The sequence below is a fragment of the Camponotus floridanus genome, unplaced genomic scaffold (assembly GCF_003227725.1).
Source record: "Camponotus floridanus strain SB8 unplaced genomic scaffold, Cflo_v7.5 scaffold14, whole genome shotgun sequence".
Taxonomy (NCBI): domain Eukaryota; kingdom Metazoa; phylum Arthropoda; class Insecta; order Hymenoptera; family Formicidae; genus Camponotus; species Camponotus floridanus.
In genome coordinates this window covers 1,684,516-1,711,884 of record NW_020229259.1, presented here as the reverse complement: position 1 = coordinate 1,711,884, position 27,369 = coordinate 1,684,516, and the positions used below count along the sequence as shown (strand labels likewise).

The window sequence follows — 27,369 nt, the reverse complement described above, 5'->3', positions numbered from 1 at the left end:
ATGTTAAAAAATGTAAATTTGAAAATTACAAAATAAAATAAAGACGCAAACGTTTTGATCCGCTTCGGATCATTTTCAATGCTTATAAATAAACGCTATAAAAGTATACAGAGAAATTTTGAAAATGTCATACCCAAGTTGCATACCCTAATTTTTCTGCGTTAACATCTTTTAAAAGAAAGCTTTTTTGTCTGCTATTATGATAGGAAATCTCTTGTTTTTGCGCTTATACCTTGCTGTCGTTTGACATTTTCAAAATTTCTCTGTATACATTTATAGCGTTTATTTATAAGCATTGAAAATGATGCGAAGCGGATCGAAACGTTTGCGTCTTTATTTTATTTTGTAATTTTCAAATTTAATTTTTTTAATATCAGTATTATTAACGTCTTTGTATTTGCTTAATGTTATATACAATTTTTTCTTGCCTATAATCGATTTCTTATTTGGTTGGTCCTTAAAATAAGCCTGTGTTTATATTGTTATTTTGTTTTATATTTTTGATTTTATATTTATCGATAGTTATTAAGTGTTATTACATTATATTTAGTTTCATGGTTTTTTTATACCTGATATCATATTGTTTCCTTAGCATCTGCTATATGTTAATTTTGATAATTGATTGAAATAATTGAATTGAAATAATTGATATTCTAAATCGAAAGAAATAACGTTATAAATATTATACACTGTCACTTGAACACTTTTAAGCTCTCAGCAAATTAAAACTGTCAATTACACATCACAAATCATTGAAATCGTTCACTATCCTGCATGTTGCGCGAAAACACATCGCGTCTAGGATATCCCAATATGTCAGCCTGACTTATTGCTTTGGGACATGACACTAAAGCTCGGGTTCATAGCCCGTTATCGTTGTGTACATTGGATATTCAATGCATACGATACGCCACGCGTTCTTGTACACAAAGTACAAAAACACTTAAGGATTAAAATACAGAGTGTGAATTGCGCTTTAAGTTAGGATATTACATAATAGAGATATTTATTTATTCTGGAAGAATCAAAGTGCATTAGCATAAGATAAAAATTATCATTTCATTTACAGATATATTTAAAAATTTTCCTTACTCATTTATGTTTTTCCCTTTTATCTCTTTATCGAAGAGATACAATGCAATATTTAAACGAATATTTTGTTCGTTGGATAATATTCGGGTGCGAAACATCTGATGCAGCGGTGTGGCTCGCTCCAAATCCAGGTTAGTTCGATAATTACGACACAGTTCATCTCATTCGCACTACGTTGCATTAACGGATGCAACATAAAGGCGAATACTAGCTGCAAATACGATCGAAGTTACTCAGTCTGAATGGAGAGATATTCCAATGGTTATTAGATAATAATTTTGTATACATGTAGCGATTTTCTCGGCTTCATTTTCAATTTATTAGAACATTTGATTTTTATTTCACGCGTGTTTTTCAATTACTATTGTCTCTGTTTGTATAAGCTTACTAATTAATAACTGTACTGATATTGGGATATTAATGATAATTGTATGCACTATGTATATATAATAATTTTTATAATTATTAAATATAATAATTCACGTCACTGAATCAAATAAAAGACTGTATAAAGAAAATGTAATAAAGTCTAATATGTAATAAGGGAATAGCGCGCATTTTTTATGAAAAAAAATGCAAAGAATCCAGTTTGCAGCGCACTAGAAAAGTCATAAAAATTTAATAAAATAGCAAACACGAAGAGAAAATAAGAAGTTATGTTAAATGGACTTCATTAAATGAATTCTACGCCATTACCAACCATTCTGCGATATACTAACTATTCTCAATGAAAAAAACCTGACACAATCTGCGAAATGTAGTTTTCCAATATTTATCTTAATCACCGGCAGCCATTTTATTGTATATGCAAAGTAATAAGTTGTCGCATTTGCTCTCGTTCATGATCGACAATGAAATAAATTTAAATCTTCTGTAATTCTCTTTCAAATGTGAGCATCGCAAGTTTTATGAAATACAAATATAATTATTTACTTGATATCCGCTTTATCAGATTACTCAGTTTTATGATAGATTGCTTTTTTTGTATGTATTTATCAATGTTAATTTATCAATTATTGATACATTTATATTTTATGAAGAGATTTCAGATTTAAAAAATTATGACTATTCAATACTGGGAATTTACGGGATTGCGATATATATGTTGTATAAAATTATAGAAAATTCATAAATGGAAAAACGCAGTAATCCCGCAATTTGACATCTTTTTAGACACATCGAACGCAGATTTTAGTCACGCTACCGCGGTATACCGGATGAAGTTTTGCCATATAATGCACGGTGGGTGAAACGTAGGGGACAGTTACAAACACAAACGAAGTTTTGTTCGCGGTAATACCGGCTCATGGAGACCATAGCCGACCGGTAGTAGCTCCGGAGGCTAGGCTAATCCCACGTCCGCTGCATTCTGCAGTTTTGAAACTTTCCGCTGTAACTGCAGTACCGTAGTTTAAGCATAGTAACGTTGTACGCGCCGCGCACCAAGATATGTATTGGCTGGACTAGCTCCTGCGAATTGGAGGATTTATCGCATCTCGCATATATATGGCGACTGATTGTCATCGGTGATTGCTGGTCAATATTCCTACTATTGATTTTTCTCGACGACATTGCGGAATGACTTTATATATACAACGGCGAAAAAAAAAACGATATCAGAAAGTGTCGTTTTATTATTTTATTTTTCGATATTTTCTTTATTTATAGATATATATTGAAACAGAAATAAAAAGTACATAAATGAGAGAGAGAGAGAGAGGAAGAAAGAAAGGAAAACCTCTGTATACTTTGAATCAAAATGCCACTAAGATGTTTAGAGAAATTTTATTTTTACGTGCTTTTATCGATATTTGTTTTGTAGCAACACAAAGAAGAAAATGCGATAGCATCGAATTTATTATATTAATTAAGAGATGCTTCACATTGGTTCCATCGATATCTTAAATATAATCAAAATAGCGATAACTCATAAAAAAGTTTAAAAAGGAGATACTTGATAGAATTTTAAATTATTTTTTACGTGTAGCCAGTAGACAATATCAAATTACTTCTACCCAGAAAACGAAATTTATATATTTGTAATAGCCAATATTTTTGAGAATTTTATTGGAAAATTTCTACAATAATATCATTAGACAGACAAAAATATGTCAGAATAAAACTGTCGTGAATCTGATTGCAATAAAAATATATAGAAATGTAAATATGTGAGATTAATTGTTTACGAATTCGGTGAATCTTTGTCGAAATAATTATTCCATAATTATTACCATTATCCATTCGAAATTTTCGTTCTAATGCGCGACATTAACGAAATGAAGATTGATATTGAATTTTGTCTAGTGTAATCATGAATTGTTTTCAGGACAATGTACTACGGCTTTGGGTATGGAGAACGGAGAAATCCCCGATGAAGACATCTCAGCGAGTTCTATATACGATCCTAGTCTCGGACCGAAACATGCCAGGTAGGAGAACAATCGTATCGCAAGACTGGCATCAAGCGAGTCGACCATTTTGGTATCTCAGCGAAACGAATATTCCCAGAATATACGCTTTCGCAAACGTTTATAGTTCCGATGTTATTTAGCGCAATAGCACAGATCGTGCTTTTTTTTAAATCACATTTATCTTCTCGCTTGAAAGCTTGTATATTTCACATTTTTTCCAACAACTTAAATTTTGTTATATAAATCTAAAATTTTGTGCATTTATAATCCTTATATCAATCTATATAAGTGACACTAAATTGCTACTTGTTTATTTACATGTGTATTTTTCCTTATTGCTATTACCAAAAATAATATCGGGGAATGTATATATTTAACCCATCTAAAAATATAAGATACATATCGGAATTTGTGCGAATAATCTATCGTAATCTCATTAAGATTTAATTAATTCTAAAAATGCAGTTAGAAAAAAAATGCCTTAAGATAGATTTGGATATAAAATAATATAATACGTGGGGCGCACACACATGTATATCACATCGCTTTTCACATTGTGTTAGAATTAAATTATGTAATTGCCATCTGCATCACATTGTAGTATCGGAATTCTTTTAACCTCGTAATGTAAATCGCGTGACATGAAGAAATGTCCCGCAATAGCATTAGGGAACCTGTGCTACCTGTAGTTCACTTATTCCTTATTACAACGCCGAGATTAAAATCACTCGCTAGTAAGGCGTTTGCGCTCCGCGCCTCTCTTAGATGTATTAAAATTTTAAATAACACGCGGCCTCGAAAGCACGGTTGTAAAAGTCTCTCTTATCGGAAAATGAATTAATGACGATTATGAAAGGATATAGAGGAGAATGAAAATTTTCTTAAACATGTACTCGCACGGTCAATGGCAAATTAATTTTTCGAGAAACAATTTTTTTAAATCATATTTGTTTATTTATTAATAATTATGATTTTACAGCAATTATAAAATCTCTTTTTTTATAATATAGTATAATATAGTTGTATAATATAGTAAAACGAACGTGACGATTATAAATAGTTTGATGCAAAATACGCGCTATAAATATAAAATTAACACGTATATAATAATCTCTGTTTAGAATTAATAATGATACTAAAAAAATTAAGATTGATCGCCTTCATGAAATTGGTAGATTATCATCCGCGATTAGTGGATATATATTATCTTCACACTTTCATCATTAATAACGGGTTTCCTATCTACGTAGACCGCAGAAGCGAGCTGTGTGGATCGATCTCGTCAACGATATACGACAATTTACGGTTAGGCTCTTTGCGCCCACCAAAAACCGTGAAGCGATCTCCGATAATAACCGCTTTCGTATTTTGATACTCTCGTTAGGATGTCAGCCAACAACGTTAATGATATATATGTGTACACACACACACACACACACACACACACATATATATATGTATATTTTATATGTATGTACTTTTTGAAAAATCATCGCGGTGAGATCGTAGGTCGCGTGTTCAGCAATTAAAAAATTTTAATTAAATCATCGTACGCGACCGATCAGCCGTGACATTTTAATTAACTATCTACTTCGTAAATCAAAAAGCAGTCTACACGGCTGCATATTTCGAGGTAGACAACTCTCGTTGGAGAGTTACGTTCTTCGAGCAAGTCGTTACCGGAGAGTTTCGGGATACACGGCCACACACAAGTCCGGTACGATGTAATAGGGGATAGGATAGTAGCGACCGAAAGAAGGTCGGCGGCGAAGGTAGAAGGGGCTGCGCTCGACCCCTACAAATTACCTCCAATTTCGTGTAAATTCCTCGTGCCTGCGTCAGCATAATACCTGTATTAGAACGCCTGGCTCCGGCTCTTAGGTGGCAATAAATCTGTATTAGAGCAAGGCGTCGCACCCTCTCGCAAAAGGGGTACGACAACCCAGAACCGGTTAATTTTTCAGGGCCGCGATTCGTCCGCCATGATGTCTACAAGGTTACTACACGTCTCGATACTCAGCAAATATCTCTCTTTATTTTCTCTTTTTATCTGCAAAATTATCTCGTTTATACTCTTCTTTTTATTACTCTTTTATTATTCTTTTATCTATTTCTTGCATTTATAATGCATAAATTACTGATTTTATAGCGGGAATGAATTTAGATGAAATCATATCTGTAGGATGTCTACGTTTTGGAAAAACCTAGAAAATTCTCAAAAGTTTCTTTTTTACTTTGAAAATTTACGAAATAATCGTGGAATTTTCTTGGGACTCGGGGAATTTTCTTATAAATTATTTTTCTTCGATAATTTTAAATATCGAAAAATCGGAGAATTCTCAGGAAATATTTTTACAAGATTTCACTAGACACCTTGTATATACACAATTATATATAAAAGTTTATGTCATTGAAGTATAAGTCTTTTATTACATCATCTAATGTTATATATTGCTCGAAATTTCACGTAGTGATATAAAAATGTTTAAGGTTGAAGAAAGATTCTAATACAATTAAAGAGAATTGATCGTGAGAAAGCGGCGAACGCCGTGAAACGTATTCGCTCTAAAATGAAATTGTATAATTGTAGGTTCTCGGTTTCTCGTGGGTAATCGCTTTGGAAGTTCTCATTACGATAAAATCTTTCCGATGTCACGAAGCGTGTTGGAGCAAAGACACTCGCTTGATATTCGACGAGTATCTAGCTTCGAATCTGGTTTCCACTACTGGTATAGTTGAATAGTTTACCGACGTTTATCGCGATACACGTGTTATCGCGCCGGGATCCGCGATAACGCGGGATATATCGCATATGTGTGTGCGTATGATTATAATTATAGATGAAAGATAGATTTCCATATGACGAGGTCGGGGAGGACCGGTCCTAGAGGGACAAAGGGACACGAGTAAGATATTGCTCCGCCGTATGCCGAGTATCTACTTCGCGGAATATGACACAGCGTTGCACACATAGCGTTAAAGCACTACATTTCAAAGTACATGTCCTCGGTTTTCCGCCGTAACGAAATTGCATCGTACATTTTGTTAGAGACGGCCGCGACAAGGCAGCGCTGCGACATTTTAAGGTCATTGTTATCCATTCCGCCAGGTGGTTAAGTAGGATATACATAATAAATAGCGAAAACGTAATTTCCGCACGTATCCACGTAATATTTTTAACGAGCCAATTAGTTTCATACGACGTTTCGTTCCTTTGTGCAATACGCTTTGTTAAATAACACATAAAACATCTGGAGCTTATATTTTACAGCTAATTCTCAGTTTACGTTAAGCTGCAGGGCTGAAGCTTATTACAGTTAAAAAAAAAACACGTTCTTTTTAGTTTTTAATATACTCTGTCACGTAGTTGTAATTAGTGTGCGCGGCAACATCGACGTAAATAACGATGCGAGGGCAAACAATAGGGGAGTAGACAGTGGACAAAAATACAAAAGGACCAAGTAGAAGTCGGGACGATGCGAGAAAGCGTGTCCACGCACAAAGAGACACGATCGATAAGGGCCCGGGCAGAAAAGTGGACGGGCATGCTAGTACGTGCAACGAAAAAAGTTTTTCGTTTTCGTGTATGTGGCGCTGGAGCCATTCGTATCGCTTTAGAGTTGGCACGAAAAGGAGACGTCCGAGGTGGTAGCTCGATGTAAGAGGCAGGGGAAAATGTGGAACGAAATAGACGATGGGAGAGAGAAAGAGAGAAAGAGAGAGAGAACGAAAAAGGGAGAGAATACGAGGGCCCAGGCGTGACAAGCCGAAATCTTCGATGTGCGAAAAAGTGGTATGAGAGAAGATCTATTAAGGGATCGCGGGCAAGGGGTGGGTCCTAGAATCACGCGGACATAAACTGTCCTACGCCGTTACGTGTGCTTTCAGCAGCCGAAGCCGAGGAAAAATGGTAGCCATATTCTTCCAGCCTTCGAGTCTGGCTATCTTCCACTTTGTTACGATTCGAAAACTTCGGTGCCTTCGGTAGCTCTCCCTCGTTTCGGTGATTTATGTAACGCCTCCTCCTCCGATACCTTCCTCGTTTTTTCTCGCGCTTGTATCGCTCGAGCAACTGTGCCGCTATCATCGTCGTCGTCGTCGTCGTCTGATGGAACAGGCACTCGAGAGATGCGGCGTATCGCATCACCGAAATGCGCCGCGCATTTCGTAGCTTAAGCCTCGTTCGCGTGACGATGTACTTTCGTATAAATCTCGGGAAGGTTTGGAGGGAGTTCAGAGGGTGCGCGGGATCGTGCAACACCCTGAACAGAGCCCGGCACCGTTTCACCGGCGCTGATATCCAGTTCCGGTCGTCCGTTCTTCTGGGACCTGGGCCAAGAACGGGCGGAATTCTTTTGATAAACGAAACGTGCATTCCACGCGACACCCTATATTTACGTGCAACATGCGCAAAACAGACTCTCTGGCGCGGAGATGCATGTCCCGGATGCATCTTGAGGGACAGTTCAAAAGTCGAGGTGATCGTAAGCGTGTTTAAAGGGGAAGTTATATAGAAAACAGATGTTTACAACAGACTTTTACAAAGTTTTATGAATACATTAATATGACAATAATGTTCTTTTTCAAGTTAACGTGCACATTAAAAGCTGCATCTTTATTTGTATAGTAAAATGAGATAATTAATAATTTATTGTTATTTCTCACTTTATTTATAGATTGTATTTTTTGTCTTTTGAAACGAAACGTTTATTATTAATGTTTTATTTCTCAGTTTCCGAATATCTCGAATTTCATTTCTTATATCGAAAAGTCTCTTTCTCTTCTCGCATCACCTCCGTTAGCGAATCGTTTCATGTAACGTTCGTTCTTAATTACAAGGATTCTTCTCGTATAGGAAAACTCGATTTTTACAACAAATGGAAGAGTAAGAAAAAGGAGAGACAAAATATCATCGTGGTAAATGTGATAAGGGCTTTTCGTGATGAAATTTTACCCTCGTTACATTAACATAGTCGTTAAGATACAACTGGGTCACCAGGAAATTATGTCTTATTAATTCATCTGTTTGCGGAGATGCTATCTATATGAATCTTTTTTTCGGAAATAATATACCGTGCACAATTCGGAAAGTTTGCGCTTTATGCGACCGCGAACACGCCTCTCTGCAAAAAAAAAAAGTTGTTCGTCAACGTAAGAATTTGCGCGCTAACTTCTTTCTAAGATGTTTTCTCTGATGATCGCGCGAAAATATCGTACGTCTCTTTTAAAATATCAGTGCGAGAGGCGTATCGCGCGATATCGAATTTCTATGGAGAAGTTCGGCAGTCGATCTGCCTCAGAGAGATATTATTCTGTCGTATGCGAACCGGGGAGAACGCGGCGATAACGAAAATCTATTTCGCCGCTTCCGCGTTCCGTGTCGAGCGTGTGAACGTTGCTCCCTATATTTAACTGCACATACCAACGCCCAGCACACACACACATACATATATATATATATATATATATATCTCATATATATATGTATGTATATATATGTATTTATGTGCATACGATACCCCCGGTATAGGTGTATGTGTAGGGGTGTGCGATTTTCAGTCCCGATTCATCGAATATCAGCGACGTTGACATATCGGGGCTTCCTATCTCCCTCTATTCCTCATACTGTCAGGAAATCGTGAGCAACCGAAACGAATTCTCCGTTAACGATCACGGAGATTCGTCCATGAAATCATCATTGATGCACGAATGTGTAACTCTCTCCATTCAAACTTTACGAGCGCGCACGATTCGACAAATATATTCAAATTTTCCAATCAACTTTCGATCACGCATTTTCTGATTGCCCATCACGTATCATGTATGTACGCATATTTATTTATTTATTTTACTTTTTTTTCGCGAGAAAGACAGTTGAAACGTTTGGGCGAAATTTCGCCATATTCGACGACGCAATTCCGTATTTCTAGTGCTGTTCGGAAAATTTAAGCAACTACACATGTCGGGGAAACAGATAACTCTCAACAATAATAGAGTGCTAAGAAATCCTCGTGTTGGGTATTCTCTCCGATGGATACAATTCGTACATTTCGCGAAACTTTCTTCCTTGAAACAAGACTTGAGCTTTCCAACCAAGTGCCGCAAACTTAAACTTGTTACACGTTGAAAGTTATCGTACCGTATTGTTTTATAGAGGAAGAATCGCGACATGAAAGACTCAGAAAACATCTCTTCTCAAGATCATTATATTTAATTGATACGATATAATTATGGGAAAACATAATTTTCACTTTCTTTGACAATTTCGCTTCAACGTTGCTGCAAAGGAACGTACTTGTACGATCGTTCTTTAAGTAGTTAATGAACGAATTGATCAGACAAATATGCGTGACGACGTTTGCAGAAACAATATATCGGAGATTATATTTAAAAATACTAAAAATAAATGAAAAGGTACATTTATTCGGCTTTATTGCTCGATTTTTCATTCATGCCTGTACATTGAACGTTGTCGCTGTGATGGACGAACTTTTCAGTTCACGTTGTTCCGAAAAATCACGAAGCGAGTTGAACGAAACTCTCACTAACGACCACCGGGCGGCGGCATTTGGATATCGATACATTCGCTACATGACTCGAAGTTTTAGATTCGTTGACAACACCGAATTCTGTCAGTGTAGCGCGACGAAAAAACGTTGGGCCGCTTAACATGACCCGCGAGACAAATATTCGCCCGAGATAGTTTCCGGTCGAGTCGGTAGCGAATTGTACGGGCTGTCGGCGCTGAAATATGATCGTCCAGACAATTTTCATCGCCATTCTGAACGTTACCGTGCAGCTTTTGCAGAAAAGTTTCTAAATTGTTGTGGATATTAATGTTTCCTTGTCCCCATTACGATAGAATTGTCGGAGAATTGATTGGATTGTTATTTATACAGGACACAAACTTTAATCACTCGTATGCTTTACACGATTGTGAATCATATGATTGATATTTTTTGTTGTACTAAAGATATTAAATAATATTTTAAAAATAATATTTTAAAATAATTAATTTTGATAATAATATTTTACAAATAATTATTATACACACAGCTCTCCGAGTATGTGGAAATATAAAAATATGTACACAGTGCTGTTACAGTTTATGAAATTTCAATCATTCGCATGCTTTATGTGAATTATACGATCGAGATTCTTTATTTACTAAATATATTAAACATTATTTTTAAAGTAATATTAATTATAACATTATAAAAATAATTTTAATAATAATATTTTAAAAATAATTAATAAGTCGCAATTCCCCGATATGTTTAGAAATAATAGAAATATAGGAATGTATGCAGACACAGTGCTATTGCACTAGAGTTCTCTATTCCCTATGATAATCTTTATCTTGTACATGGAGCGCGTATGGCTGCATATTCTCCCCATCAGACGTAGCATTTTAATTATCTCAACAGGAACTAAAGTGCTGATATCATCGTATAACCTGTGCTCCCATACGGCTCATCTTCACGTTTACGAGCCGCGAATAATAATTTAGCCGAAGCGGATATATATGTTATGACGAAATACGCGACAATGAAACACATCATGTTACATCATTCTGATCATAAAGGGAAATGTTACGAGGCACATTACGGGCACCCGGTTTTAGAGGAGAATGATCAAGCGCCGTCGAAGCGTCGAAAATGGGATTGTACCATTTGCAGATTGAGTTTGACTCCTCGAGGGCGTCCCACGGGATCGACCCAACGGGATGTGCCCCGACTTACCCTCCCATTTATTCGCGTTAAGCAAAAGCGACAAGATAAGGTGATGCGATATTATAAATGTATACGCCGGTGTCGCTTTATATCTTGGTTATATCGTTCTTGATACTAGACTATGAAAAAAAATGCTCGATCGCGGCGTTATTGCAGCTAACACATGTAGCTATTGTTGTCATTGCGAAACACTAGAAAGAGAGATCGCAGAGAAAGAGAGACAGAGAGATCTCGAACTAATGGATAATTGAGATCATGAGAGCAGACAGGAGCTACTGTAGTTTATAACATGACAACCGCCATGAAATTTAGATAATAGCTGTCATTAACACACTTGTTCGGACTATTTCTTATTGCAAGTGGCAGATATTTTGTACGAGAGCATTGCAACGGGATAATATAAATTCCCATTACAAATAGAATGCATTTGACACATCTCGTATTTGTGTTTTATAGAAATATACATATATATATTGTTGCAGAATATTAAAAAAGTATTTTCAGAGCGATGCGCAAAACGGCACGTCCGAAGAAAGTAGCAGTTTAAATTATTCTGTATAATGAGAAAATATTTTAATTTAAACCATCTTAATTGAAAAGTTTTAACGAAGCTTATTGTTTAAAGAAATACACAGTAGACTAAAGTAATTAAAATCGGGAAAACTTTTCAAATAATATAATTATGCCGGAATGGTATATTTTCATCTTTTAATTAAATTATATACAATGGAAGAAGTCTATTGATTGATTATTGAATCAATAGATTGATTTATAGAATCAATTATAGGAGTTTTTTTCAAGGGAAATAACGTAAACGAGATGGTAAATTAAATCGCGCAGCAAACTTTTTAAAAGCATTTGAAACTATTTTAGTCGCACGATTGGGCGTTTTTTTTCGCGAAAAATAAATCTCTTCCGTTATACGAAATCGCTGATTCCTTATTATTTTTTAAAAATGTATCTACACTGAGGAAAAAATCTGATTGCATTAATTAGAAATCTGATAGATTCAATCAGTACGTCTGTTGAAAAATGGATGAACCAGAATTCCTAGAATTACCAGATGAATATGAATAATTTCTTCCTGTTAAATTCACTAAATTTTCTGGATAATAATACTAAATTTATAATAAAAATGACATCACTGCGTCCATGCTTAATATAACAAGAAGTTTTATAGATCCAACTAGAAAATACTAGCTAAATCTTTGTAATAAATTCTATTAAACGTTCTAGTTATAAAAAGTCGAGTCTTATCGTGATAACTAGCAATTCTGCATGGTTTAATCAAAATGCCTTTTATCAGATACATCTTGTTGGTACAATTACAACAATTTTTTCCAATGTAGTTAATCAAATAGTTCGTCGAATTGTGTTTTATATTACCGTTCATAAAATCACGATTGGCCGACATAAATAATTCCACGCAAGCACAGGAATATGTGTGTGTGTGTGTGTGTGTGTGTCTGAGCAGAATATCGTCCATAAAATTCTGCATGGCGTTCATTATGAATTTTCGCGTTATATTGAGATCACCGATCTTTCACATCTCGGGATAATAACACCGCCACCCTCGAACGTTACTGTCATTCGCGAACGTTTTAATATCGATGGCTCGACATTCCCGGCTCGTGTGACACTGCCCCTATCCATCCCCGGTTCTTCCCACGATGGTACGCTGTCCGTTCGCTTCGATCGCGTAGCGTAGGGAAAAAGGAGAAAGAAGTCGCGCTCGCGGCGTAAAATCGCACGGGCCAGCCGGAATTTTTACGGATCATTTGGCTGATGGTATATTCGGCGGCAGCATTCCTAGCATATTCGGCAACAATGGCCGTAAGCTGGGAAAAGAGAAGGAAGCGCAGCGTATACGTGTCGTACGCGTCGTTCTTTCTCACATTGGCACGCCATAACTCGCGCTGTTAAAGCTTGTGCATTCGCTGCAGATGCAGTTCATGATAGTTCTACGTGTTATCTGAAAAGCTCGATCAAGCCAATGGACCGTGTGAGGATCGGGTTATCCGTGAACCAGTTCCGGTGACGTCACATGGATTCGTAGTTTCATTAGCGATCGTATTTTTGCTTCGCGATTTTTTTATAAAAGACAGGCAGACTGATCGAATGACGTAAGAGTCGGAAGTTTAGTTCCATAAAATTATTTCATATATGTGAACATTTACATATATTAAAATTTATGTATAATACTAAATTATGTATTATATGCTTCAAAATATAAGTATAAATAAAAAATGTAAACGAGCATTTTTTATTACATGTCTATAGTAATGACGCGCCTGTATTAAATAATAATTGTATACATTAATATTGCACACACTATTCTACGAATGTCATACTCTCTATATCTATAGAGTACATTATTATCACACTTTGCTATTTAAAGCTATTTTAATCAGAAGCAACGTGTAACAAAAAAAGAGGAAATTGTACATTTTTTATTAAAAGATATTTCATACATGCGAGTGATCCTGCACTGAAAAGAAAGTCTGGTTGCATTAATTAAAAAATCTGTAGATTTAACCAGTATGTCTGTTGGAAAATGAACGAATCAGAATTCCTTTAGGAATTAGATGAGTATGATTAATTTCTTCTTGTTAAATTTACCAATTTTTCTTGATAATAATATTAAATTTACAAAAAAATGGCATGACTGTGTCCATGTTTAGTTAATATAACAAGAAGTTTTATGGATCCAACTAGAAAATATTAATCAAATCCTTATAGTAAAGTTTATTAAATGTTCTAGTTATACAAAAATTGAATTTTATCATGATAACTAGAAATTCTGCTTGATTTAACCAAAATATTTTCTATCAGATATGTCTTGTTAGTACAATCAAATGATTTTTCTCAGTGTGATCTTTTGTTTTCGCGTTCATCTTCGCTAACCAGCGACATATTTTCAAACCGAATCTCTGTAGCTTGGAGAAGCATTTGTTTCCAGAATGGCTCGTGTCGCTTGCGCATAGCTGGCGTTTTTGTCTTTCGCCAGGTGAGACGTAATTGTTGCTCATTTCGCGTCTAATTAGCATGGAGATTAGCCTCAAAACGGTCGTAAAATGTCGCGCAATACGTACAAACGCGTTGCCATTTTATTCATTTTGCACTTTTCTACGCCGAGTTTTCTCCCGAAAACATAATAACGGTTATCATCGAAATCGCTATGCGTGGGAAAATTTAATTAGTTTTTATCAGCTATTCGAGGCGGTCGGAGGCCTCTGAGTAAAGCTTGGATACACCGAGAGATAATAGAAGAAAACAAGCAGACTCGTATGCGTGGCCTGAATATAAATATACTTAAAGAAGAGGTCGATTGGCGCTATATTTTGTTGCGCCTGAAAAATTCAAATTTTCCGAGTGAAATTAGACGTGATAAGATATTATATATGTAAGAGAATAATATTTGAGAAAGAACGATCGATTTAATTCCAGCAAAAGAATTATGAATATAAGAGATTTGCAAAGGGATGTATACCTTGCAAAAAGTTTTGTTGACCATAATTTAATTCCGATAATATCTTTTCTGATTCAATATTTACCGCGCTTATATTATATGTATAATATTCGCAAACGTAAACGCGAATATAATTTTTCATTGGTTAATGACTGGAAACGGTTCATTTTATGCAAATTTTCTGTATTTATCGTGATAAAACAATAACCTAAATTGAATGGATTACGGGCCGAACATTTTATAAAATTACAGTGGATATTTCGCAAGGGGCGCTTTAAATCCGCAAACGCGAGGGCGGAACGAGAGAACTTGACGCATCAATTTGTTAATAGCCACGAGAATTTTGCGTAAAGGGCAACAGGAAATTCTGTTCTACGACCAGCTGGTTGAGCCGTACGTGTTGTATCCTGGTGTTTTAACTAAATGAAACAACAGACGCATACCTATGCAAAGTTATCGATGTGCAAAAATTATTGCGGGGTACCAGCCACCTTTTTTTCCCCCCCATCCTAACCCATCCACCTTGGGATCCTGTTTCTCTCTTCCCTTCCTTGACTTTCCGTGGCCCACTTCCGAATAACAAACGTGCTGCGCTCGAAGCAGCGTGGATGGAGTAGCTGTGGTGGTAACGATCGGGGGTCATTAGCAATGCTAATGCACTTTTCGACTGATGAGGCGTCGTAATGCTTCTGGTCGGCCCGTGGGCCGAGCTCTCTTACCCTCGTGTATTTCTCGACGAGACTACTTCGGAGTATTCGCGCCGTGGAACGGCTGGTCGGTTCGTCGGTTGGCTGCCGTAAATTTTACCGAGGAAGACTATCGGCTTCCTATTAGGATCGCGCACTCCGCACCTATTTTCGAGGAAACCAGAGCCGTTCGGTGGTTGCATCTTTTGATCGTTATTATAAATTTCTCGCGAAATTGTAGAAAATTTATAGCGGAGATCTATATTAATATTGAAACTCTATATTACGTATTTCACATCCGGATATAAATTGTAAAGTTGGATAGTATTCATGATATTTTATATTTTGCTTCTGTATATATATTATACATGTTTTATTACATATAGAATTTTTAGCCATCACATAAAACTATCAAATTTTATTATCTTGAATATAACAAGTATTAGATACTGATGTTAATATTATGCATGTGTGTGTGTGTGTGTGTGTGTGTACACTTTAAATTCATTGTTTCTTTAAATATTACAATATATCAATCTATGATTTTTTTCAATGATAAGTCAATAATTAAATTTAAGCAATAATCACGATGAATTGCAACAACAAAATTTTCTTGTACATAAGCTGGTTACGATTGACATAAATCCACAGAAATTTTTGATGAAGTACTTTGCGACTTAAAAAATTCTAAAAGCAATGCGCTTTTGAATTTACGTTTCTTTCTTCGTTTAACAACAGGATAGTTTGGCATTTCTACGTCATGAATTCTTTAGATTGAAAGAAGACACATAAGGAAATTTTTACGGTTCCGAGACGACGCTTTCTTTTATTTTTATATCCAATTTACGGAGCATCTGGAAACATTGATGGCGCAATTAACGGGCAGAAGTGCTGCAACATGGTCAATATTGTATCTACGTTACCAAAAGTCGCTTCTCGAAATAACGAAATAATGAAATCTCTTATTTTAAAATTATAAGGAAATAATTTTTACTTCCAGATTTATAAATAAAACGGGATTCGAGGAAATTTATGATTTCTCGATATGCGTTGTAACATGTTATAATAAAATGTATTAATATCTAAATTATATGGCAGAATTTTCAGCTTGTTTTATCTCAGAAATTGAATTACAGTCGGTTATCATGAATTGAAATAAATTGAAAATAGCGACCGCAAATAAATATGAAAAGAGGAAATAGCATCATTATGGATGTGTAATCGCGCAAATAACGATGAATAGAAATTTCAATAAATCAATTGCGATTCGCAGCAAATGAATGAGTATTGTATTATAAAACAATCCGTTCTATTTAAATGCAAAGTCACACCTATATATGTACAATATTTATGACAATTAACACCGCCATGTCGAGTTTCTATTTTTTCATTATCACGATCGCAATCTTGCTGACGGCTATTTTTTATTTATTAAGATTATTAGCAGCTTCTCAAGCTAAGTCTTAAATTTGTTGCGTGAAAAAGCAACGGTGATTTTACTTAAACGAGATCTCTCCTATGCTTGTCGAGCACCACCTAACTACGGATTGCATTGCAACGCAAGGTTACGGAAGGCTTGCCAGGACATTGTTAACAGCATTGCCGCCTAATTAACTGCAAACGCTTTTAACCGGTTTCGCCTGGTCTATTGTTTACATGCGGGTATGCCGCCTATATGTACGGCAGTCCTCCACGACTGAACCAGCTGAAATATTTCCATGGAGATTCTCTCTCCCTTTGTGACAAAACCGCGCGTATTTCAATGGATTTCCATGCGTGAATTGCGACACGGTATGTCGGAAATAACACTTGATATAACGCGATTATATCTCTTATAAATTTTCTCATCAAGTTTATACAGAGTTTTATTGTGTAGAGATTTAATTAGCAGGCAATTGATACGCGTTCAATTTTCAATAAGATTCTTGACGAGAAAAATGTATTTCTGAGATTTTTAATATGGCAGGTATATTGCTAAAATAATGTGCTATAAAAATTCTAAAAATCGGAATACTTGTTCTGCGCACGCGAACTCTTGTATATTCTCTACATCATCATATAAGCATTTATTCAGTAAGCAAAGTGTGTATGTTTTCAATTATCAATGTACACGAAGAAAAATTATATTACTTATATTATACATGAAATATATTGTGGTAACGTGTACGTGATACGCATGATACAGAAATCTCTCGAGGCAAAAGTCTTAGGATAAATTAATTTCTCATGCTGATTGCAGAAACAATCAGATCGGAAAAATGCTGTTGATTTATGAAATGGCCGCTTTTAGCTCCCTTTGGCAAGAACATCTTGTTGACTCTACCTGAATCAATAATCTTTCTGTACACTCTGCTGTTATCTGATACTCTTAATTTTTGAAATCTCGTTAGCTTTATAAACACATCTTAAAGCAAATATTAAATCACGAACATCTGCTATTGAAGACATAAGTAGTTGTGAGGCAGAGATGGATTATAATTATATTTCTTCTATTATTATATAATTATTTCAATATTCAATTTTTTTTAATTTATACACAAGTCCCTTATAATTATGATTTTTTTTCTTAGAATCTACTAATCACTGTTCTCCCTTTTGCGTGAGAGACTCTCTTCAAGAGTTTTGAAAAAATTACTTCCATTTTCCTCTGTCCACAAGAAGCTGTTATCGCGATAAAAGCTTCGCTGCAAAATAAGTTATTCATAATCAATATCTCGCGAACCCTCGAGGCGGTGTACTCAGATTCAAAGATCGTCCATAAATCGATCGTCGCATCATTAATTTACACATAAGCGGCCGTTGATCTTGAAAGGAAACCAAGCCGGGAACTCATTAATTATATCAGTTGCATAATAAATTCACGATAATCGAGACATGAACATCTTCTGCCTGGGTATTATTTTTATTATACTTTTTTCCTCGATGACGGTTGCCATGACTTGCGCTAGAAAAACTTGACGTGCCTGTGCGTTTGTCACGCGAATGTCGCGTTCGCTACATGCGCATTCGTCGTCCTTCTTCACGCGACATACCTCAAACGCTCGTAATAACTTGTGACATTATTCTTCAATTTTTGTAGGCTACGACAAGACAAGGGCGGTGGTGCATGGTGCCCGAAAGACCTGGTGACGAAAGAGGGCAAGGAATATCTGGAGGTGAATTTGCACACTCCGCGTTTATTGACGTCTACCAGAACGCAAGGCAGATTCGGCAATGGTCACGGGGTCGAGTACACGGAGGAGTACTTTGTCGAGTATTGGCGGCCGGGGTTCAACAAGTGGGTGCGATGGAGGAATCGACGTGGCATAGAGGTAGGTACCATCTGGCTACCTCATCGATCGAATCGCGCCCGAGATTTCTTTCCTGGGAGCCATAAGCCGGAATTGACTGCACATCAGCAGATATTAGGTGATTCCTTCGAATTTCTCTATCGGTGACTGCACACGCGAATACGCAGATCCATTTAAAGTGTGCATTTTACAAAGCCATAATAATAATGGATTTTTACTAATGAAATAAATTATCTTGTATGATACATTTTTTAAATATTTTTTAGAAGCGTCTTGAAAAATTTAAGATTGACATATATCGAATCCAAGTATGCACGTGTGTAAAAATTTAATCATATATCTGTGGTTATATCGATTATTTTCAATATAAAAATCTTCGAAGAAAAAAAGTCCCTGTCTCTCTCTACAGTATATTTTGGCATATATTGTTATATAAAAAATCATCAGATTTTTCAATTGGATTTCAATTTAAGTTCACTGCGCCGAAATTCGATTCTTTTCGACGTGCGAATTTTATGCGAGCATTATGCGGCGAGAATTGAAGATGAAATATTGGAAAATCGCGAAACGAAATTTATTTTCTGCCAATAAATCTCATCATTCCATGTCACATTGTGAAGATGGATTGCTCGATATAGCACTTTAATATAAATGCTACGTTTTGCTAATCTTATCTATATATTACATTAATTCTTCTTCGTTATTACGAATGTATTTCGCTCTTTCAAATATAATAAAACTTTATACCGACTCTTTTATATTTATAATTATTATATAACTAGGTATTATATACATATATATAATGTTCTTATTTTACATTATATATACAGGACATATGTCGAGGGGAAATTAGCAGACTCCATACGAAATGGTTCGATTTCCTGGATTTAACTCAAGTTCCCTCTCCTGGTTTATTCAGCGTAGTTACAAATTGATAAAGCTGGTGCCGTCTGCTTTTAATCCGATATACTAGGATAAAGCGATTTTATCTATATTTCCTCTGCGCAAATGTGTTAGAATCACTTCACCGTGCTTTTGTAAAGTTTTAATATGACTGATTATAAAATGCACACAATTTTACAGTTTTCTTAACTACATAAAATTCATATATTTAAGAATGTTTATTTACTTCTGTAGTTGTACGTCTCGACAGCATAAAATGACGATTTTAAATTCTATGAAATTAGAAAACACAATATATAAACTTTATTTCTGTTCTTCTTAGCGAGTATATTTATTAGAAATGCGATAATTTTGACAAACTTAAAAAATGCTCTATGTAATTTTAAAAATCTGCGAGGATTATTTCAAATAATTTTTTTCTGGAGATATTTTTACTCTCTACGCGTTACTTGATGTAATAATAATTTATCAAATGATAAACATAATTTAAAGATTTACTTGTTTGTTTTTATAATATCTGAGCATTATCTTATTACATTAGTTTCTGCAGTTTCAAAGAATTGGTATAAAAAAATAAATAAATATATATAATAATAAATTTATATATTTTTTATAGAAAACTTCACGCACAATCAATACAAGTATTGTATAGATGAGAACCTCTGTTCTGGTTGAACGGCCATTACTGGATGCGACGTATTAATTAACGTCTCTTTAGCATGATAATCTGTACGCGATATCCATTAGCCCGTCAAAATACATCATGGCAGTTAAGCGATTTGCTCGCGGCAATGAAACTAAGCAGAGATGCTTCTATAGACGTAATCTTAAATTCTTTATATTAAATAAGTGCGGCTCGAGTTGATTATAACTTTGTTGGAAAATAATATGCATTATTAAAATAAAAATTTTGAAGAGACTAATTAATGCTATGAGTTTCAATTTTTTCTCACTACATCCTACGCTCATATGAAAAGATATGAGAAGCATGTAAGAAAAATACTAAAAGAAAATTATAGTGATAATAAATTCTTTTCGAATAACAATGTTAACTGCGAGAAATAATTGCACAATAATAATAATAATAATAATAATTATTATTATATGTAATAATATTATTATATATAATTAATATATATATTATATATAGTATTATATATTATTATATATAATAATAATTATAATATATATTCGAATATTTTTCTAAGATTCGCGCGAATTTTCGTGGTAAAAGGATTCATGAATCGTGCAAAAACACCGAAGAAGCACTAAATCGATCAAACGGCATAACTGAAAACGGTAAATCGCTAGTTAATGCTATTCCATTGGACATCGAGTGCTGCTACAGCTATTATCCTGACGAGCCATAAGCTACTATTGGTAAATGGAATTTTAATGGATGCACAATATAAAGCGAGTGCATTTATTCCGCTCACCGAAACGATGCAGTAAGTCATAATCAATCGTATAACGAGCGCGGTTCATTTTTCAAATATTATCGGTAGATGCACGTGTCCTCTCCTCTCTCTGTGCATACTATTCCATTTTTATTCTATTATGCGCGGAGAATGCACGCGCGCAAACCTATTAATAATAACGTGAGATCAATGAGATTCGTGAGAAAATGCATCGGCGTATCACGTTTTCAGCAGCCTCGAATAAAAAAATTCGGTCTCCTCCCATCGGCGCTTCCTTTCCTTTATTTCTAGTTAATAGAATCGAAAATCTCATTTCCAACCTTGTGTGTTGATTTCCCGATTTTCGTGATTCTTTCATTCATGAACATTCTCTATTTGCTCTCCTTCGGTAATCATCTTCTTGAGTTCTCGCGCGCGCTTCATCATCCGACACTCCATTTTTCCGCGAACATTATTCAACGTCGCGACATGATATTACCGCGTATAAGTGTTAAAATTCACTCGCCCACGCGAATTTATCGCGCCCCGTCGCAAATTGCCGGTCGTAATAGAAAAAAGATTACTTAAAAAGCGCGGCGGGGATTTTTCAGTATTTACCCCGGCATCCGCAATATATTTCCTTCAAGAACTAATTTCGCTCGGGGGAGAGAGGCAACGGCTACACGAGAGACTTATTACCTAGCTACCTTACGGGGTCTCCCGATAAATAGAAAATCAAGAATCTCATCGGTAACGAACTTACTTCGATAGACTATCATAACTCACCCCCGGTTGGCACTCGTCGGAGGGTCGTCGTCTGGCCCCGCAGGAAAAGCTCCGTGACGCGGAAGTAATTTTCAACTCGGAGCCGTGTCCTATCGTGGACGGCGAGGGCCTCGTTATTCGACCCCGCTGTCATCAGAAGGGTTCTGATATTCGCCACGGTTATCTCTCACCACTCTTTCTCTCTCTCTCTCTCTCTTTCTCTGTGTCTATCTATCTATATCTATCTATCTATCTCTCTCACTTAGACTCCCGCACGTCGCGCACATATATGGTTCAACATGCACACTTTTCGCTCCCCCTCCGGCTCGTACCAGACGTTCTTCCCATTTTCACGCAGATTTGCTCAAAGCGCGAGAGCGAGTCGGATGCGGCGGCGCAGGAGAGACAGAACGCCCGGAAGGAAAGAGTACGGGAGGACATGAACGTTTACCCTGCAGCCTCAATCTGGGCGGCAGTGTGATCTTTGTGCACCCGCTCTCTCCTTTTGCTCCTTGCATTTTGAATACATAGGGGAAAGCGGTGGAGGAAGGGAAGAATGAACGACTGAGACTACGAATGAAGAAACGAGGAGAGATGAACGCGAGAAGGGTTGTAAAGGAAAGGGAGAGAGAAAGAAAGAACGACTACGTTATCGCGCCGTTGTACGTGACCCCGAGCTCTCTGCAAGTATTTTTCCACGGGAGACGTGGTCGCTGTTCTTGCGTCTCGGACGAAACGAGCACCGAAAGAGGGTTTTCCGGTATCCGATCAAACACTTGCTCCTTTTGTTGCAGCGCCGATGGGTCCGGGATAATGCGGAAACGTATGTGACAATTAGGATCGTCAACGTGTAGCGGAGGGACTCGCTTTCCTCGGAAGAAAAGTGAATAATCGGGGTATCGCGCGATCGAAAGATCACGCGTGACTCATTTTCCCACCGTCGTAGGATCTCGCGAAAATTTAAAACATTAAAGCGCACCTCCAGATATCGCGTAATTAACCGTATTCGTACGATCGTGCAAATCGTACAACGCGATAAGCACGATGAATGCTACGGAAAGTCCGGCGCGCATAAGGTAGGTAGGATATTTTTGCGCGGCCGACGCCGGGCCAACGAACCGGTTACATTTTTACAGTGGAAAAAACGCGCGACGGTCACCGGCCGCGACGTTACTCCAATAACGAAACAAAAATATAGAACGTGTGTGCGTCGGGGGGCGCGAGAGAGGGGGATTATGACTCGCTTCTTATGAGGTGCACGCGAATTAAGCCGGACAGGCCGGGCTCATCTAAATTCACGAAACGCCGGAGAGTAGCCGGATCCCGGGCTTGCTAGATGCAGCCTGATGGAAACGGAGCGGAATGTAGCCAGAGCCAGCCCAGCTAGCGCCTCTCCCTTTTACGTTCGGATGGCCGTTGTCGTGCCTGCGGCGGGACAATTGCCAACGGTGGACGTGTTTCATTAACGCCGACACACCGGCGCGGATGGGGCTTTGTGAGGCACACCCACGGTAACTCGTATACGTCTTGCCTGTAATACGAGCAGTCCTCGTTCTCTGCGGCTCTTGAACATACCTACCTGTCGCGGCTGAGCTAAATGAATTTGTTTATTCTTTCACGTTAGAATTGTATGTTTTTCGTCGCGTTTTTCGTACCTTTTCGCATCATTTCACTTACTTTTTACGAAAGTCATGTTAAGATTACATGTACCTCGATGTAATTTTTCGTAAAAAGTAAGTCGGATGATAGAAAAGAGCGACAACAAATAACGTATAATCAATCAAGTCGAAAAAAATGTCGTTATATTTGTAAATCTTGATTAGCTTTAGGATCAATTGAGCTTGAAATTTTGCAATTTTTAGATTCTTTCTCGTAATATATACATTTAGAGGTAATGCATGGAGACAATATTAATTTTTTCCGTCGTGGAAGCCGGCCATTTCGAAAACGAAATCTCGTGTGAGAAATTTCTGTGTTGTACACATTTCCTACTTATTTCTACACGAGAGGAATTACTTCTTTTTCCATTGTACCACGAATTACGCCACGCTCTGTATACTCGGTCCTTGCGGATTCCAGCAAATTGATGACGCATACGAGAAACAAGACTCGGTAGCTTCTCTCAACGATAATATTCCCAGAAATGCACTATGATAAATCTTATACACGAGAGTTATTACGGTAGCAGAATTCCACACGTTGTTATACGAAAATACGCCTCTATATTATATATAAAGCCTGGTAGCTTTTAAAAAACACATGCGCCTAAAATTATTAGAAGATTATGCTATTAGTAATAACTTTCACGATATCCTGAATTCTTATGATTACAAGCTTACGCAGTCATATTCCAAAAAATAATTAATTTAATAAGAATCAATGAAAAATTTTTACAAAACGTGACAATAAAACTTAAATAATCTGTCGCATCTTCCGTGAATACATCATCCATCTTTGTGCAATTTCACAGCTAATTCCTCGAGCAATTTAAGAGGCGAGATATTCGAAAGCGAACTAAGGTGCAAACACCAAAAACATTTTTCCATTTCTCTTAGTCGGGCGTATTGGATGAGGGCACACGCTCCGACGTAATCGACAAGTACTCGCTACTGTTTGACTTGGTGACAGTTCGCTTAAGTCCACAAGTATCAACGGTAATTTCCATCGAAATTTCAATCTCGTTTATCCGCAAAGTAACTTCCCTGAACGACCGGTTCGTTGCAGTCGCTGCTAACTCTCCCTTCCTACCCGATCGTGTACGTCGCCCTTCCGGCCCTTCTCGTCCCTCTCAGCCCATCGCACGCTCGGCCAAAGCGGCGGCATCACGACGTATCGAATTTTAATCAATCACCGATAGGGACAGCCAATTCCGGAGCCAATTAACATATTCATTCCACAGCACCCGGCACCCTTTTTTTTTACTAATTTCAGCGAAATTCAAATTGCAATATGGCGAGCATCATTACGAGTTATTCTTCGGCACCCGCGGTGATTACGTAGTGGTCATTAACGCGGTCGTTTGCGCGCGATAATATTGCTCAGGTGTACGGTATTAAAAAAAAATGAAAGTAACAAGGGACATGGCTGAGAGTCGCTCTCATTATGTAGCCACTGGCTAAACCAAGTTGACGCAGCGAATTTTGATATCGCTGCGTTACTACGTTGATTTTTACAGAAAAACAAGCCGAGCGGAGGTTTTACAAACAATATGTTGCACTTGATAAATTTTAAGATGAAAGTTACATAACTCATGGCTGTGCGGTCACATAATCGGGTTTCGAGCTTTTTCGCCGGGTCATAGCGATTGGAAAAAAAAAACAAAAAGAAAGAAAAAACAATCGCGTAATTTATTATTTGATTTTTTACGTTTACGTTTGAAAATCCAAACTTCGGTAACTTTATCTGGAAACGAAAAATTCACATTGTCAGTAACGGTGATCCGTTCCTAGTCAGACAAGTCAAAAGGAAAAGCCAGTTCAATATCAAATGAAACAGGACAGCTATTGTTCTATTTTTCCATTAGATTTACGGCACGTTTGAAAAATCAACTGCATTCCATGAAATGAAAACAAATACTATTTGATTGTTTCAGTCCGATAAAGAATTAAGATAAACAACAAATTTACACATATCAAAATTACGCGTGCGTGTGTATATATATACAGGGTGAGGCATCTAAAACAGGCCACCTGAATAACTCCGTTGGTAAGCCGAATATAAAAAAATTGTTCAGACAAAAGTTGTATGGTTTCAAGGGGGATATATGATGGTGTCATTAGTTTAATCTTGAAGAGCCACCCGAAGGTCACGTGAAGGTCAGCTCTAACTTTTTAAATGGGACACCTTATATGCTTTTGCATATTCTTGTAGCTCATCTCAAGAGCTTTCCAAAACACTACAATTATGTTAGTTTTCATTAAATACTTTCCAAGTTATGAGGCTTGAAATCATTTTTTAATTTTACATAAACCGTAAAATATCTTGTAAAATATTCATTTTTCGATTATTTTACCTTAATACTTTTATGTACAAAATAATGAGAAGAATCAATTGGGGTAAAGAAAACACATAATTGCTTCGAACAAAAAAATGTAATTTGCAATTAACAATTACATTTTTTTGTTCGAAGCAATTATGTGTTTTCTTTACATCAATTGATTCTTCTCATTATTTTGTACATAAAAGTATTAAGGTAAAATAATCGAAAAATGAATATTTTACAAGATATTTTACGGTTTATGTAAAATTAAAAAATGATTTCAAGCCTCATAACTTGGAAAGTATTTAATGAAAACTAACATAATTGTAGTGTTTTGGAAAGCTCTTGAGATGAGCTACAAGAATATGCAAAAGCATATAAGGTGTCCCATTTAAAAAGTTGGAGCTGACCTTCACGTGACCTTCGGGTGGCTCTTCAAGATTAAACTAATGACACCATCATATGTTTCCCTTGAAACCATACAACTTTTGTCTGAACAATTTTTTTATATTCGGCTTACCAACGGAGTTATTCAGATGGCCTGTTTTAGATGCCTCACCCTGTATATACCTATATATATATATATATATATATATATATATATATATATATATATTTTTTTTTTTTCTTTGTTTTTAATGGAACAGCCAGAAATAGTATCTTCTGTCTTCAGTTATATATTTCTTTATTTTTCTCTTCATGGAAATTCAATAATCGATGGAAGCCGTAGATGGAAGATCGTCATAAAATTGTTCATAATCCGCGCAGGTATGACATAAATATGTGCGGATAAAATATCTCTACACTCATGCACGTTCTCATACTATGTGGACATATGCACATTGGTTCTACCGGTATCGATGGATTATGGATTATCGTACGGTACGCGGACATCCTATTAGCGGATTACCGCATGAACCGGTGATTATTCTCGGTGATTATATTCCGCGCTTCTCTTCTTTTTTTTTATGCCGTTGACCCCTTTTCTCCATCCCTCGTTTTACTAGCCTCGTTAGAAATCCGGTCTCGATAGAAGAGCGCTCCAATCCAGGTCCGAGAGTACTCGGACTGGTTCACGAGAAAATGGGAGGGTTAAATTTTCTTCTCCTTGTACTCTTCGGTTTGTTTATCTTGCTTTTATACATATCGAGACATTCGCTTGTACGAGAAAGTCTACGAATAGTTTAATCAGCCTTCGTTTCTTCACGGATAGTTTATGCATGATATCTCTCGAGATTTCTTGAACGTCGATATAAACTACATCTGTGCAAATTTATTTATTTTACATTAATTTTACGTGATGTAATTTTATTAATGATCTCTCGAGGTTTCTTGAACGTCGATATAGACTACATCTATGCAAATTTATTTATTTTACATTAATTTTACGCGGTGTAATTTTTATTAATGATCTTCCGTTAGTCTTGTGCCAAATTATTATTTTTACAATCAAGTCGGAATAATCTATTCTGAGTAAAGAAAGAGAGATTTCGTTTATTAATTATTATTCAGCAAAGAAAAATTCCTTCTTTTTTATGAAAATTAAGGATATTACAATTAAATACTTCATCATTAGCAGAGTATTATAGAAATTGACGTCAATCGCAGAAAAATGGAATATAACAAATGTGATAATTCTGCGGT

The 27,369-nt window shown here is 36.4% G+C and overlaps 1 protein-coding gene across 3 annotated transcripts in view; it reads left to right on the top strand.

Annotated features, from left to right (window-relative positions):
• LOC105255637 (discoidin domain-containing receptor 2) overlaps positions 1-27,369 on the top strand; it is a 503,453-nt gene that overhangs the window by 433,147 nt on the left and 42,937 nt on the right. For all 3 annotated transcript variants that reach the window (XM_025406310.1, XM_025406309.1, XM_020028910.2), the window contains 2 exons: positions 3,419-3,521; positions 18,471-18,702. In XM_025406310.1, the coding sequence (XP_025262095.1) occupies positions 3,419-3,521; positions 18,471-18,702 (335 nt within the window). The remainder of the gene's footprint in view (positions 1-3,418; positions 3,522-18,470; positions 18,703-27,369) is intronic.